Here is a 14843-nt window from a genome sequence, read left to right as displayed (position 1 = left end):
AAAATAAATAAATAAATAAGTGCCCCTTTCCCAATAAAACCCTGTATTGTAATCAAAAAAGATAAAAAACAAAAATCATACATAAGGCTAGAATTCCACTGAGGTTTTTGCACTGCGTTTTTTTAGGCTTAGAAACGCCAGAAAAAAAAAGCCAGAAAAACTGCCACTGTTTTTCCCTGGGTTTTGGCATTTTTACCTTTTTGTGGAATTTGCCTTTTTTTGGCCCCTTTGGCATTTTTTCCCCAAATTTGTTGGGTACAAAAGAAAAAAAAATGAAAAGGATGCAGTAAGGATGAAAAAAATTTTAGAACAAATTTTTTTTTTTTATAACAATTTTTATTCATTTTTAATAAAGTGTGTGTGTTTTTTCACCTTTTTTTCTCTATTTTTTAGGGAGTATTACTACTCCCAGCATGGATCAGACTGTTCCATGATGGGAGTAGTAGTACCTGTACTAATAGACAGATCGCCCTGGGTGTTACTATCTATAGCAGAGAGGCTCTATACAGCGCTCGTATCTCTGCTCTATACTTCGGCCAGTGATGTGAATAAAACATCACTCATTCATATTTTCCGCCCAGAGTGGGGATTGGCCAGATGGTTGGAGCCAATCACCGTTCTCAGAGGGAAATATGGATGAGAGATGTGCTATTCATATCACTGGCCGGTGTGAGGTGGAAACTTGCGTCATACACACTAATATAACTCAGCCCTGGTTGGGAAACACTTGCATACACACACACACACACACACACACACACACACACACACACACACACACAAAACAGGGACTACAACTCCCAGCATGTGTCATTCAGGAGTCTCCCCCCACCTTCACACATAGAAATCATCCTCAGTCTGAGATTTATCCCCCAGCCCCTGCAGTCTATAAATCCCCAGCCCATGTACTTTATCATTCTGCCTTTCAGTGAACACAGGCAGAGAAGGGGAGGGGAGCATGTACCTCCTCTCTCCCCATGCTCTGCCTTCGCTCCCCACAGCTCTAGCTTTGGAAATCTTCGGAGAGCTAAGGGGACGAGTGGAGGTCTGCACAGCGCACAAATTTCCATCCCACACTGGCCGGAGTATAGTACAGAGATGGGGAGCGCAGGAGAAAGCTCACAAAATCACAGCGGATGTCAGGAGTGATACCCACTGTGATCTGTCCTTAACTGCAGGTACTACTACTCCCAACAAGGAGCACACTCTGCTCCATGCTGGGAGTTGTAGTACCTGCATTAATAGACAGATCGAAGAGTGTGTCACTCCTGACACCCGCTGTGATCCTCCTGTATAATGTATAGATGCGGCCGGTCACTGACGTATACACACACACATTCATTTTCCCCACAGAGAGTTGTGATTGGCTGGAACCATCTGGCCAATCACAGCTCTCTGCAGGAAATATGAATAGATGTATATATACACGTCAGTGCAGGGGACCATAGAAGAGCGGCTGTCCGCATCTATACATTTTACAGGAGGATCACAACAGACCCGGGGCGATATATCAATTAGTACAGGTACTACTACTACTCCCATCATGTATTGCTAAAGAATAAAAACTGCCGGCAAAAACGCCAAAGTTAAAACCAACATGGCATTTTTCTTGGCGTTTTTGTTTTCCCATAGACTTCTATGGGGGGAAAAACGCAACGATTTCTGTGCAAAAAATGCCAAACTAGGTTTTGTTTGGAGTTTTGAAAAACCAGCCTCTGAGCCCAAAATTGCTAAAAAAAAATAAAAAAATAAAAAAAAAATACAAAAAAATAATAAAAAAAAAGGATAAAAAAAAAAAAAAAAGGCCGAACTGAAAAACACCAAGTGGATCTGGCATTTTGCAGTTTACTACATACTTGCAGCTAACATTCATTCAATGAAAAAATGCCGTGCGGGAAAATTGGCGCTTTTTACGGCATCTTCGCAAAAAAAATCCTTAGTGGAATTCCAGCCTAATAGGTATTGCCATATCCGTAAACTATTAGGTAAATTTTCCTGCACGGTGAACGCTGTAAAAAAAAAAAAAAAAAAAAAAAACGGTAGGACGTATTGCAAAAATGACACCGCAAAAAATAAGCCCTCACTCAGTGGCATCGAACGAAAAATTTAAAAAAAGTTACGGCTGTTTGAAGATTAATGGTAGAAAATGCATTCTAAAGTTATTACCATTTAACCCCTTAAGGACTCGAAACTCTTCGTTTTTGTACTTTTGTTTTTTCCTCCTCATCTTCTAAATATCATAACGCATTAAATTTTGCACCTACCAACCCACATAAGGGCTTGTTTTTTGCTACACCAATTGTTCTTTGTAAAGACATTTTTTTTTTTTTTTTTAAATCTGCTGCGAAAAAAATAAAAAAATAAAAAGGGGTTTTAAGGGCTTCCGCTTCTACGCAGTGCACTTTTCGGTAAAAATTACACATCTTTATTCTGTAGGGCCATACGGTAACAGGGATACCCAATTTATGTAGCTTTTATTTCACTACTTTAAAAGGAGATATCCAGTGCTAAAAAATTATCCCCTATCCTAAGGATAGGGGATAAGTTTCATCTCACGGGGGTCCGACCCCTGGGGCCCCCCGCGATCTCCTGTACGGGACCTCGACAGCCCGCGGGAAGGGGCGTGTTGACTTCCGCAGGAATCGGCGGCTGACACGCCCCCTCAACACAACTCTATGGCAGAGCCGGAGCGCTGCCTTCGGCAACCTCTGGCTCTTCCATCGTGATGTATTGAGAGTGCGTGTCAGCCGCCGCTTTTTGCGGTGGTCGACACCAGCTATCCGCCCAGCGAGCCAGGGCCCCGTACAGGAGATTGCGGGGGGCCCCAGTTGTTGGACCCCCCGCGATCTTAAACTTATCCCCTATCCTTAGGATAGGGGATAAGTTTTTCAGCACTGGACTACCTCTAAAAAATAATAAAAAAATAAAAAAAAGTAGATGCACCAAAATTTGTATGTCTGAAATTGTCATCTTCTGACCCTCATAACTTATTTTTCCACACACAGGGCTATATGAGGGCTCATGTTTTGCACCATGGTCTAGTTTTTATCGGTACAATTTTTGTTTTGATGGGACTTTTTGATCGCTTTTTACTAATATTTTTATGGTATATGAAGTGACCAAAAATTCACAATTTTTTACTATTTTTTTTTTTTTTTACGTGTATGCCATTGACCGTGCGGTTTAGCTAACCTTATATTTTAATAGTTCGGACACTTCCGCACGCGGCAGTACCACATATGATTTTCTTTTATTACATTATTTTAGTTAAAAAATAATAATTCAAACTTTATTCACAGGTTTTATTTTTATTTATTTTTTTTAAACACTTTTTACCTTTTTTTGCCCCCACAGGGGGGCTATACGATGCAATCTTCTGATTGCATACAGTGATCACTGCCATAGCACTGATCAGTTATCGGCGCTCTGTTGCTCCAGCCTGGCAAAGAGCAGCAGATCGCTGATCAGACAACCAGGAGGCAGGTGAGGACCCTCCTGTCATCTAGTAAGCTGATCGGGACATCACAATTCTGTCGTGATAGTCCTGATCAGCTCCACTGAGCTGCCGGGATAGTTTTACTTTCACTTTAGACACCCTGCGTCCTCAAGGGGTTAAAAGGGTATTCCAGAAAAAAACTCAACTGGCTCCAGAAAGTTTAACAGATTTGTAAATTACTTCTATAAAAAAAATCCTAATCCTTTCAATAATTATCAGCTGCTGAAGTTGAGTTCTTGTTTTCTGTCTGGCAACAGTGCTCTCTGCTGACATCTCTGCTTGTCTCAGGAACTGCACAGAGTAGGAGAGGTTTGCTATGGGGATTTGCTTCTAAACTGGGGGGGTTCCCGAGACACGTGTCATCAGAGAGCACTTAGGGCTGGTTCACATCACGTTTTCTGATCAATATAAATACGGCGCAAAAATGAGCCGACCGAGCGTTTCATGCTGGCTCATTGAAATATATTACATACAGGATGAGAGAAAACGTGATGTGAACCCAGCCTTAGACAGAAAAGAACAACTCAACTTCATCAGCTCATAAGTACTGAAAGGATTAAGATTTTTTAATAGAAGTAATTTAAAAATCTGTAACTTTCTGGAGCCAGTTGATATATAAAAAAAAATTAAAGTTTTTTCCTAAATAACCCCTTTAACCCCTTGGGGACGGAGGGTTTTCCAGTTTTTGCACTTTCGTTTTTTCCTCCTTACCTTTTAAAAATCATAACCCTTTTAATTTTGCACCTAAAAATCCATATGATGGCTTATTTTTTGCGCCACCAATTCTACTTTGTAATGACATCAGTCATTTTACCCAAAAATCTACAGCGAAACGGAAAAAAAAAATAAATAAAATTGTGTGACAAAATTGAAATGCCATTTTATAACTTTTGGGGGCTTCCATTTCTACGCAGTACATTCTTTTGTAAAAATGACACCTTTTTATTCTGTAGGTCCATACGATTAAAATGATACCCTACTTATATAGGTTAGATTTTGTTGTACTTCTGGAAAAAAATCATAACTACAAGCAGGAAAATTTATACATTTAAAATGGTCATCTTCTGACCCCTATAATTTTTTTTATTTTTCTGCATATGGGGCGGTATGAGGGCTATTTTTTGCGCCGTGATCTGAAGTTTTTAGCGGTACCATTTATGTATTGATCTGACTTTTTGATCACTTTTTATTCATTTTTTTAAGATATAAAAAGTGACCAAATATATGCTATTTTGGAATTTTTTTGAGCGTACGCCATTGACCATGCGATTTAATTAATGATATATTTTTATAATTCGGACATTTCCGCACGTGGCGATACCACATATGTTTATTTTTATTCACACAGTTTTTTTTTTTTTTTTAAATGGGAAAAGATGATTCAAACTTTTAATAGAGGAGGGGTTAAATTATCTTTATTCACTTCTTTTTGCAATGTTATAGCTCCCATAGGGACCTATAACACTGCACACACTGATCTTTTATATTGATCAATGGTTTCTCATAGGAAACCAGTGATCAATGATTCTGCCGCTTGACTGCTCATGCCTGGATCTCAGAAACTGAGCAATCATTCGGCGATCGGACAGTGAGGAGGCAGGTAGAGACCCTCCGGCTGTCCTGTAAGCTGTTCGGGATCGCCGTGGTGAAATCGCGGCATCCTGAACAGCTCCCCGAGCTAACCGACAGTGCTTTACTTTCACTTTAGACGCAGCGTTCAACTTTGAATGCCGCATCTAAAGGGTTAATAGCGCGCGGCACCTCGATCAATGTCGAGCGCTATTAGTCACGGGTCCCGGACGTTGTTAGAGGCCGGGCCCGACCGGCGTGGCCCCCTGTTATAGACAGGGAGCGGTCTGAGGGCGTATAGGTACACCCTCAGTCCCCAAGGAGTTAAAGAGACCCAGTCAAATTATAATGGGAGGGAAAAAATAAAAAAGAGCCTGGTCATTAACCTGTTAAAAGGACCAAGGGCATACCTCTACGCCCCGAGTCCGCTCCCGTTCTATAATGCTGGGCCACGGCATCATAGCGGGTCGGGCCTAGCCTCTAACACGGCCGGGACTCATGGCTAATAGCGCGCGGCACTGATCATGCGCTATTTTCTCTCCGGTTTAAAAACTGAAATGCAACTGCATACTTTATTTTTATTTATTTTTTAACATGGACGTCAATGGGAAACGCACATGTATACGGTTCCATATGGGAAACAGTATACAGTTTTTACTTTGCACATGCACATTTGCCTCCTAAAGTCCCCACCCAACACCCTCCCATTAAAAATGGACATTTTCAAAAACTTTTATTTATTTATTTATTTTTTTATAAAAACGGACGGAACTGTATGCACTTTTAAAAACAGTATACAGTTTACTTTTTCCCATACTGTTCCATCCGTTTTTGGGTTTTTTTGCCATACGGTTTTGTTTAGAAAAATTGATTGAAAACAGTTTGGCAAAAACGTGATGTGAACCCAGAGGGAAGGAGGCTACACCTCGGAGATGATGGCGGCCCTGTACTCACCTGGACAGCACGGACAGCTTCTGCTCCAGCATCAGCTCCAGTTTCTGGGCTTGCTTGGACAGCCAGTGGTCAGCGCCGTGGAGCTGGTAGCATCCCTCAAGCATAGTTTTGAAGTCCGAAACAAAGTCCCCAATGGCGAGGTACTGGCCTGAGGAAAACTTCTCCTCCATTTTCAGCAGCGACATGGTGGGAGCAGCACCTTTGCCGGCAGGTGAGTGTACCCCGGGTACCTTCGCCATCCCATCCCCGTCTGCAGTGCAAGGCTGGTGGGTAACCGCGGGCACATCTTCACCTGAAGCGGCCTCACCCCCCCCTTCGCCTCCTGCAGCCCCGGCATCTGTCACAGTGCTGGGCACCTGCTCCACAGGCTCCGGGAACGTCCCCTTGTCCTCCTTTAACGGTGACACAGTGACATTCTGCACTCCCGCCATACCGGAGTCCATGACACGTCAGGCTGTGCCTCGCACTTATTCATACCTCCCGTCTTCACCGCGGGAGCCGGTACAGTGCAGCTAAGCGCAGCCACTACCTGTGGGTTACAGTGTACCGGAAGCACTGTGGAGAGCAGCAAAACACTTCCCAGGCTCCGCCCACCGCATGACAGGGAATGTGAGGCCGTAACCAATCACAGAGGCTAATACAGCGCGCGTCTAAACCTTCACGAGAGGAGGTGACTGCTGATTGGCTGCAAATGCGTATTTGTTGGGCTGCAGCAATTTGGGATGGTAGTAATTGTAGTCGACCTGTTGTTCTAAGTGACTATATAGCAGAGGTCTCCAACCTTTGGACCTCCAGATGTTGCAAAACTACAACTCCCAGCATGCCCGGACAGCCAACGTCTGTCCGGGCATGCTGGGAGTTGTAGTTTTGCAACATCTGGAGGTCCGCAGGTTGGAGACCACTGCTATAGAGCAATGGCATTGAGGGCTAGCAATAATTTTACTGGTAGTAATACTGTGGCTGTCTGGGAGTTGTAGGTTTGCAACAGCAGGAGGCACGCTGGTTGGGAAACACTGGTCTAGGCTATAAACAGACATTTTAAGGCTGGGTTCACACTGTGGAATCTCTGGGCAGAATTTCTGCCAGGGATCAAGCCGGCGGCACTAGGACCACATGGACTGCATTGCCATCCCCATAGATGTCAATGCATTTCTGAGCAGATCTACCAAAAGATCCAAACAGAAATGCATTGCTGTCTATGGGGACGGCAATGCAGTCCGCACGGTCCTAGTGCTGCCGGTTCGATCTCCGGCAGAAATTCTGCCCTGAAATTCCACAGTGTGAACCCAGCCTAAGGGTCTAATCACACAGCAGAATTTCTGCTTATGGAATTTCGCCTCTAATTAAAGCCCATAGACTTCTATGGGATTCCGCACTCCCATTCACACTTCTGAATTTCCGGTTGCGTAATTCCGCAAGCGGTAAATTAGGAAGTGTGAATGGGAGTGCGAAATCCCATAGAAGTCTATGGGCTTTAATATTTGTCACAGAAAAGGATTGCAATGGAAGAATATCGGTCCCGTGGTCCCGAGAAAAAAGAGAAGTGCTTCTGTGGGCGCTCACCTCCGTCACAGATGTAGTCCGTCACAGGTATGTGGAAGTTTCCGAGAACTTGGTAAAATAAAACCGCTTGGACACGGATGTATTTTGGAAAATAAAAAGAAGGTTTATTCCTTCAGCATGCAATACAGCAACGCATTTCGAGGGGCAGGGACCCCCTCTTCATCAGGCTATCAGATAGCCTGATGAAGAGGGGGTCCCTGCCCCTCGAAACGCGTTGCTGTATTGCATGCTGAAGGAATAAACCTTCTTTTTATTTTCCAAAATACATCCGTGTCCAAGCGGTTTTATTTTACCAAGTTCTCGGAAACTTCCACATACCTGTGACGGACTACATCTGTGACGGAGGTGAGCGCCCACAGAAGCACTTCTCTTTTTTCTCGGGACCACGGGACCGATATTCTTCCATTCCAGTGACCGTCCTCCGCCGGTGAGAACGGGTCTAATGCCGGCTGCACTCCTCCAATCTGTGTCCCCCAGAATAGTGGGAAACAAGCGTCTACTGGTGTTGTGCCCACGGTACAACACAGAAAGGTGAGCAAACCTAACATAACAACTGAAAACACGAATCTGGAAACGGCTGCTCCCCCCCCCCCCCCTTCCTTGGAGCCGACATGCATTTTTTATTTAATTTAATTATTTTCTTTTACACTCAGATTATCTATCTATATATATATATATATATATATATATATATATATTTTTTTTTTTACTACGCTTAGATGCGCATTGTGTCTCCTCTGTCTTTTTCTATATATTTCTGTAGAAAAGGATTGCAGTAACACATGTCTTGCTACACACATTAGGGCTGCACGATATGGGGAAAATGTGCGATTGCGATTATCGGCCTAAATATTGCGATATCTATATTCAATGCGATATAATAAATAAATGGTGAAATCCCGCCATTTCAAGTCCAACCTCCTCACTTTTACAACTATCCACATATTTTATGCACACCGCCCATTTCACATCTCCTCCATTTAATTTCTATCTCCCCCCCATCACATTCTCCCCTCATGGTGACATCTTCTCCAGTCACATCTTCCCCTATGTCACATCTTCATCCCCCTGTCACATTCCTCCCTGTCACATTCATCCCCCCTGTCACATTCCTCCCCTGTCACATTCCTCCCCTGTCACATCCCTCCCTCTGTCACATCTCCCCATGTCACAATCTTCCCCCCTGTCACATCCCTCCCTCTGTCACATCCCCCTGTCACATCTTCCCCCCTGTCACATTCATCCCCCCCTGTCACATCCCCCCTGTCACATTCCTCCCCTGTCACATCCCTCCCTCTGTCACATCCCCCTGTCACATCTCCCCATGTCACAATCTTCCCCCCTGTCACACTCCCCCTGTCATATACCCCCCCCTGTCACATCCCCCGTCACAATCTTCCCCCCTGTCACACTCCCCGTCACAATCTTCCCCCCTGTCACAATCTTCCCCTGTCACATTCCCCCACCCCCGTCACATTCCCCCCGTCACACTCTCTTCCTGTCACATTCCCCCCTGTCACATCCCCCCGTCACAGTCTTCCCCCCTGTCACAATCCCCGTCACAATCTTCCCCCCTGTCACAATCTTCCCCCCTGTCACAATCTTCCCGTCACATTCCCCCACCCCGTCATATTCCCCCCTGTCACAATCTTCCCCCCTGTCACACTCTCCTCCTGTCACATTCCCACCCCCCGTCACATCCCCCCTGTCACAATCCCTGTCACAATCTTCCCCCCTGTCACAATCTTCCCCTGTGACAATTTTCCCCCCTGTCACACTCCCCCCGTCACAATCTTCCCCCGTCACACTCTCCTCCTGTCACATTCCCCCCCCCCACCACCACCACCCCTGTCACACTCCCCCCTGTCACAATCTTCCCCCCTGTCACACTCTCCTCCTGTCACATTCCCACCCCCCGTCACATCCCCCCTGTCACAGTCTTCCCCCCTGTCACAATCCCTGTCACAATCTTCCCCCTGTCACAATCTTCCCCTGTGACAATTTTCCCCCCTGTCACACTCCCCCGTCACAATCTTCCCCCGTCACACTCTCCTCCTGTAACATTCCCCCCACCCACCACCACCACCCTTGTCACACTCCCCCCCCCCCTGTCACAATCTTCCCCCCTGTCACATTCCCCCCCTGTCACATTTTGTACTTCAGCAATGCACTAGGTTTCCAGGGCGGTTTTCAAATCAACAACCTAGTGTGTTTGCTGCTGAAAAAGACCTTTCCCCATCAGCCAATCACTGGCTTGACACGTGACACCACTTGACAGTCATTGGCTGAAAAGGGAAAGGTCCTACTGCTTGAACAGAGAAGAGATGAGACATCGGACCGCACGGAGGGAAATGGGATCTGCAGTGACCGGGAGTAGGTGAGCAGAAGGTTTATTTTTTATTTTTCTCCCTGTGCCCTTTCAGCTGTTGTGAAACTACTACTCCCAGCATGCTCGGACAGCCTTTGCCGGTCCGGGCATGCTGGGAGTTTTAGTTTTTCAATAACTGGAGGCACCCTGGTTGGGAAACACTGAATTTTAGTATTTAAATTAGTTTTTACCTGCTCTGGCCGGCCCCCGCCTGCAGCAGCACACGGGAGCCGGCCCAAGCAGATAATCACAATTTTTCCCCGTGGGGCCGTATTGCTATATCGCAAAAAACAAAAATCGAGATTCGATTGCTTTTGCGATATATCATGCAGCCCTAATACACATGTTTATTCCCTTTGTGTGTGTAATATCACACCAAACTCCAAAAATGGGCTGGACAAAATGATTGGCACCCTTAACTTAATATTTGGTTGCACACCCTTTGGAAAAAATAACTGAAATCAGTCGTTTCCTATAACTATCAATGAGCTTCTTACACCTTTCAGCCGGAATGTTGGACCACTCTTCCTTTTCAAACTGCTCCAGGTCTCTCTTATTGGAAGGCGCCTTTTCCCAACAGCAATTTCAAGATCTCTCCACAGGTGTTCAATTGGATTTAGATCTGGACTCATTGCTGGCCACTTCAGAACTCTCCAGCGCTTTGTTGCAATCCATTTCTGGGTGCTTTTTGACGTATGTTTGGGGTCATTGTCCTGCTGGAAGATCTAAGATCTCGGACGCAAACCCAGCTTTCTGACACTGGGCTGAACAGTGCAACCCAAAATCCATTGGTAATCCTCAGATTTCATGATGCCTTGCACACATTCAATGCACCCAGTGCCAGAGGCAGCAAAACAACCCCAAAACATCATTGAACCTCCACCATATTTCACTGTAGGTACTGTGTTCTTTTCTTTGTAGGCCTCATTCCGTTTTCGGTAAACAGTAGAATCATGTGCTTTACCAAAAAGCTCTGTCTTGGTCTCATCTATCCACAAGACGTTTTCCCAGAAGGATATTGGCTTAATCAAGTTTGTTTTGGCAAAATGTAGTCTTGCTTTTTTATGTCTCTGTGTCATCAGTGGGGTCCTCCTGGGTCTCCTGCCATAGCGTTTCATTTCATTTAAATGTCGACAGATAGTTCGCGCTGTCACTGATGATCTCCCCTGAGCCTGCAGGACAGCTTGAATATATTTGGAACTTGTTTGGGGCTGCTTATCCACCATCCGGACTATTTTAAATTTTTTCTCTTCTGTCCATGCCCAGTGAGATAAGCTACAGTGCCATGAGTTGCAAACTTCTTGATAATGTTGCGCATTGTGGACAAAGGCAAATCTAGATCTCTGGAGATGGACGTGTAACCTTGAGATTGTTGATATTTTTCCACAATTTTGGTTCTCAAGTCCTCAGACAGTTCTCTTATCCTCTTTCTGTTGTCGATGCTTAGTGTAGCACACACGGACACACAATGCAAAGACTAAGTTAACGTCTCTCCTTTTTATCTGCTTTTGATTTTTATATTGCCCACACCTATTACTTTCCCCAGGGGAGTTTAACCCCTTAACGACGCAGGACGTATATTTACGTCCTGCGCCGGCTCCCGCGATATGAAGCGGGATCGCGCCGCGATCACGCATCATATCGTGTCGGTCCCGGCGCTAATCAACGGCCGGGACCCGCGGCTAATACCACACATCGCCGATCGCGGCGAAGTGCGGTATTAACCCTTTAGAAGCGGCGGTCAAAGCTGACCGCCGCTTCTAAAGTGAAACTGAAAGTATCCCGGCTGCTCAGTCGGGCTGTTCGGGACCGCCGCGGTGAAATCGCGGCGTCCCGAACAGCTGATCGGACACCGGGAGGGCTCTTACCTGCCTCCTCGGTGTCCGATCGACGAATGACTGCTCCGTGCCTGAGATCCAGGCAGGAGCAGTCAAGCGCCGATAATGCTGATCACAGGCGTGTTAATACACGCCTGTGATCAGGATGAGCGATCAGTGTGTGCAGTGTTATAGGTCCCTATGGGAGCTATAACACTGCAAAAAAAAAGTAAAAAAAAAGTGTTAATAAAGGTCATTTAACCCCTTCCCTAATAAAAGTTTGAATCACCCCCCTTTTCCCATAAAAAAAATAAAACAGTGTAAAAAAATAAATAAATAAACATATGTGGTATCGCCGCGTGTGTAAATGTCCGAACTATAAAAATATTTTGTTAATTAAGCCATACGGTCAATGGCGTATGCGCAAAAAAATTCCAAAGTCCAAAAAAGCGTATTTTGGTCACTTTTTATAACATTAAAACATGAATAAAAAGTGATCAAAAAGTCCGATCAAAACAAAAATCATACCGATAAAAACTTCAGATCACGGCGCAAAAAATGAGTCCTCATACCGCCCCGTACGTGGAAAAATAAAAAAGTTATAGGGGTCAGAAGATGACATTTTTAAACGTATAAATTTTCCTGCATGTAGTTATGATTTTTTCCAGAAGTGCGACAAAATCAAACCTATATAAGTAGGGTATCATTTTAACCGTATGGACCTACAGAATAATGATAAGGTGTAATTTTTACCGAAATATGCACTGCGTAGAAACGGAAGCCCCCAAAAGTCACAAAATGGCGTTTTTTCTTTGATTTTGTCGCACAATGATTTTTTTTTTTCGTTTCGCCGTGCATTTTTGGGTAAAATGACTAATGTCACTGCAAAGTAGAATTGGCGACGCAAAAATAAGCCATAATATGGATTTTTAGGTGGAAAATTGAAAGGGTTATGATTTTTAAAAGGTAAGGAGGAAAAAACGAAAGTGCAAAAATGGAAAAACCCTGAGTCCTTAAGGGGTTAAAGGAGCATCACATGCTTGAAACAATCTTATTTTTCCACAATTTTGAAAGGGTGCCAATACTGTCCAGACCATTTTTGGAGTTTGGTGTGATATTATGTCAAATTAGCTTTTTATGGTTTAGTTCCAATGAACACAACAGGAAAAAACATGTGTATAGCAAAACATGTGTTACTGCAATCCTTTTCTGTGAGAAATATACAGCTCTCACGCCCCCTCTCATAGGCTTGCATTGAGGGGGCAGAGCGTGATGTCACACGGGGACGGGGCCGTGATGTCACAATGCTCCGGCCCCATGATCGCCAGTAATCAGACCCGGAGCGAACATGCTCCAGGGACTAATTGTAACGGGGTGCTGAGTACAAGATCACGGGGGTCCCCAGCGGCAGGACCCCCGCAATCAGGCATCTTGTCCCCTATCCTTTGGATAGGGGATAATATGTCTTAGCGCCGGAGTACCCCTTTAAGGTAACATACACACACTTAATAAATTAAAGATAAAACATGGAGTCCATGCAGGGGAGCCCCCAGGTCACTGAGGGTCTCAACCTGACAGGGCCTACAGGTAGTACAGGACTATGTACCTGTCATGGGACACCACACCTGTCATTAGCTAAAACTTTTTATATAATATTGAAAAAAACATTATATATTTGTAATAAACATTGGTTAAAAAAAAGTGTATATTTTTGTCTTTGCAGCTATTGCCTGTGTGTCTTTGTGAGGAGTCTTTGTGTGTCTTTGTGCAGTGAGGACAAGCTGGGCTTTGTGCAGTGAGGCCAGCAGGACTCTGCAGTGAGGACAAGCAGGGCTCTGTACACTGAGGACAAGCAGGACTCTGCAGTGAGGACAAGCAGGGCTCTGTACACTGAGGACAAGTTGGGCTCTGTGCACTGAGGCTCTGTGACATGCCAGGAGCTTGCACAGAGCTCTGCTTGTCCCACCCACTCTTCCTGTATTTAGTCTCCTCACAGGCTTTAGCTGCAGGGACAGTATTTTTTACCCAAAAATATACACATTCTTTAAACAATGTATATTACAAATATACATATAATGTTTTTTTCAATATTATATAAAAAGTTTTAGCTAATGACAGGTGTGGTGTCCCACTACAGGTACATAGTCCTGTACTACCTGTAGGCTCTGTCATGTTTAGTCCCTCAGTGACCTGGGGTATTATCTACATTATATAAAAAGATTTGCTAAAGTTTTTGCTACAAGTAAGCTATACCAGACAGTAAGCATGGCCCCTATTTAAAGAAGAAAAAAATAATGTATCCCCTACCTGCGGGATAGAGGTAAAGTATCTGATCAAGGGGGGGGGGGGTCAGACCGCTGGGAACCCCTGGGAACCCCTGCGATCTCCCGCACAGGGCCAAAATATAGTGTAAACTTTCCACCAGAATTTTCATGTACAACTTTTCAAAATGTCCCATAATCTAATTCAATAACAAATCCAGTTTTCAAAAACTGAAGTATATCGTGCAAACTTTTGTTCTCTTTGGTGTAAACTCCTTAGAAAATTTAGCATGATTTGCATATTTTGTCCCAAAATTTGGGTGCTAAATTTTTTGAATGTCTCCTATTTGTATAAATGTTATTTGGCATTTTATTCCATAGTTATTTTTCATTACAATTTGTATGATTGTTTCGTCATGTGGCTCAAGAATTTCTATTGAAGAATTGGGGGGAAATGGCAAAAGAGAATTGGGGGAAAAAACAGCAACATACATGCACATATGGTGTTTTTCTGGCATTTTGTTCCACCAACAGAGGTGTATGGGAAGAAAAATGTCACAATTTCTTGAAAAAAACCAAAACATGTCCTCAGCATGGTGTGATTTAGAAACACTGCGACTGAACCTGTGTCATAAAACGCCCCTCCCCCCCAAAAAATACACCGTGTCGATAAGGCGTTTCACATTTCCCTTCTGACATCTAGTTAGCATCTTGCCACAGTCTTTTTGGCCCAAGCAAGGCTTTTTGGGGGGAATTTTTTTTTTATTTTTATTTTTTTACAAAAACACTTATTTTACATAGGTTAAAGGCATGGT

General features: G+C 44.2%; 1 protein-coding gene and 1 long non-coding RNA gene across 4 annotated transcripts in view; one reads left to right on the top strand and one right to left on the bottom strand.

Annotated features, from left to right (window-relative positions):
• The window catches only part of KIAA2026 (KIAA2026 ortholog), a 241774-nt gene that overhangs the window by 83210 nt on the left and 143721 nt on the right, over positions 1 to 14843 (bottom strand). Inside the window, exon 1 of one of the 3 annotated variants that reach the window (XM_056521923.1) lies at positions 6020 to 6619. The exons of the other annotated variants lie outside the window; for them this stretch is intronic. Coding sequence (XP_056377898.1) covers positions 6020 to 6462 — 443 coding nt within the window. The 5' untranslated portion in view covers positions 6463 to 6619. Of the gene's footprint in view, positions 1 to 6019; positions 6620 to 14843 lie in introns of those variants that run through there. 3 annotated transcript variants of the gene reach the window in all.
• The window catches only part of LOC130274087 (uncharacterized), a 78319-nt gene continuing 71013 nt past the window's right edge, over positions 7538 to 14843 (top strand). The window contains exon 1 of the long non-coding RNA XR_008844237.1: positions 7538 to 7609. This is a non-coding gene — a long non-coding RNA (uncharacterized LOC130274087). The remainder of the gene's footprint in view (positions 7610 to 14843) is intronic.

Source organism: Hyla sarda, chromosome 1 (genome assembly GCF_029499605.1).
Source record: "Hyla sarda isolate aHylSar1 chromosome 1, aHylSar1.hap1, whole genome shotgun sequence".
NCBI lineage: Eukaryota > Metazoa > Chordata > Amphibia > Anura > Hylidae > Hyla > Hyla sarda.
Note: the sequence above shows the minus strand (reverse complement) of the source record. Positions and strands in the feature narration are given on the sequence as shown.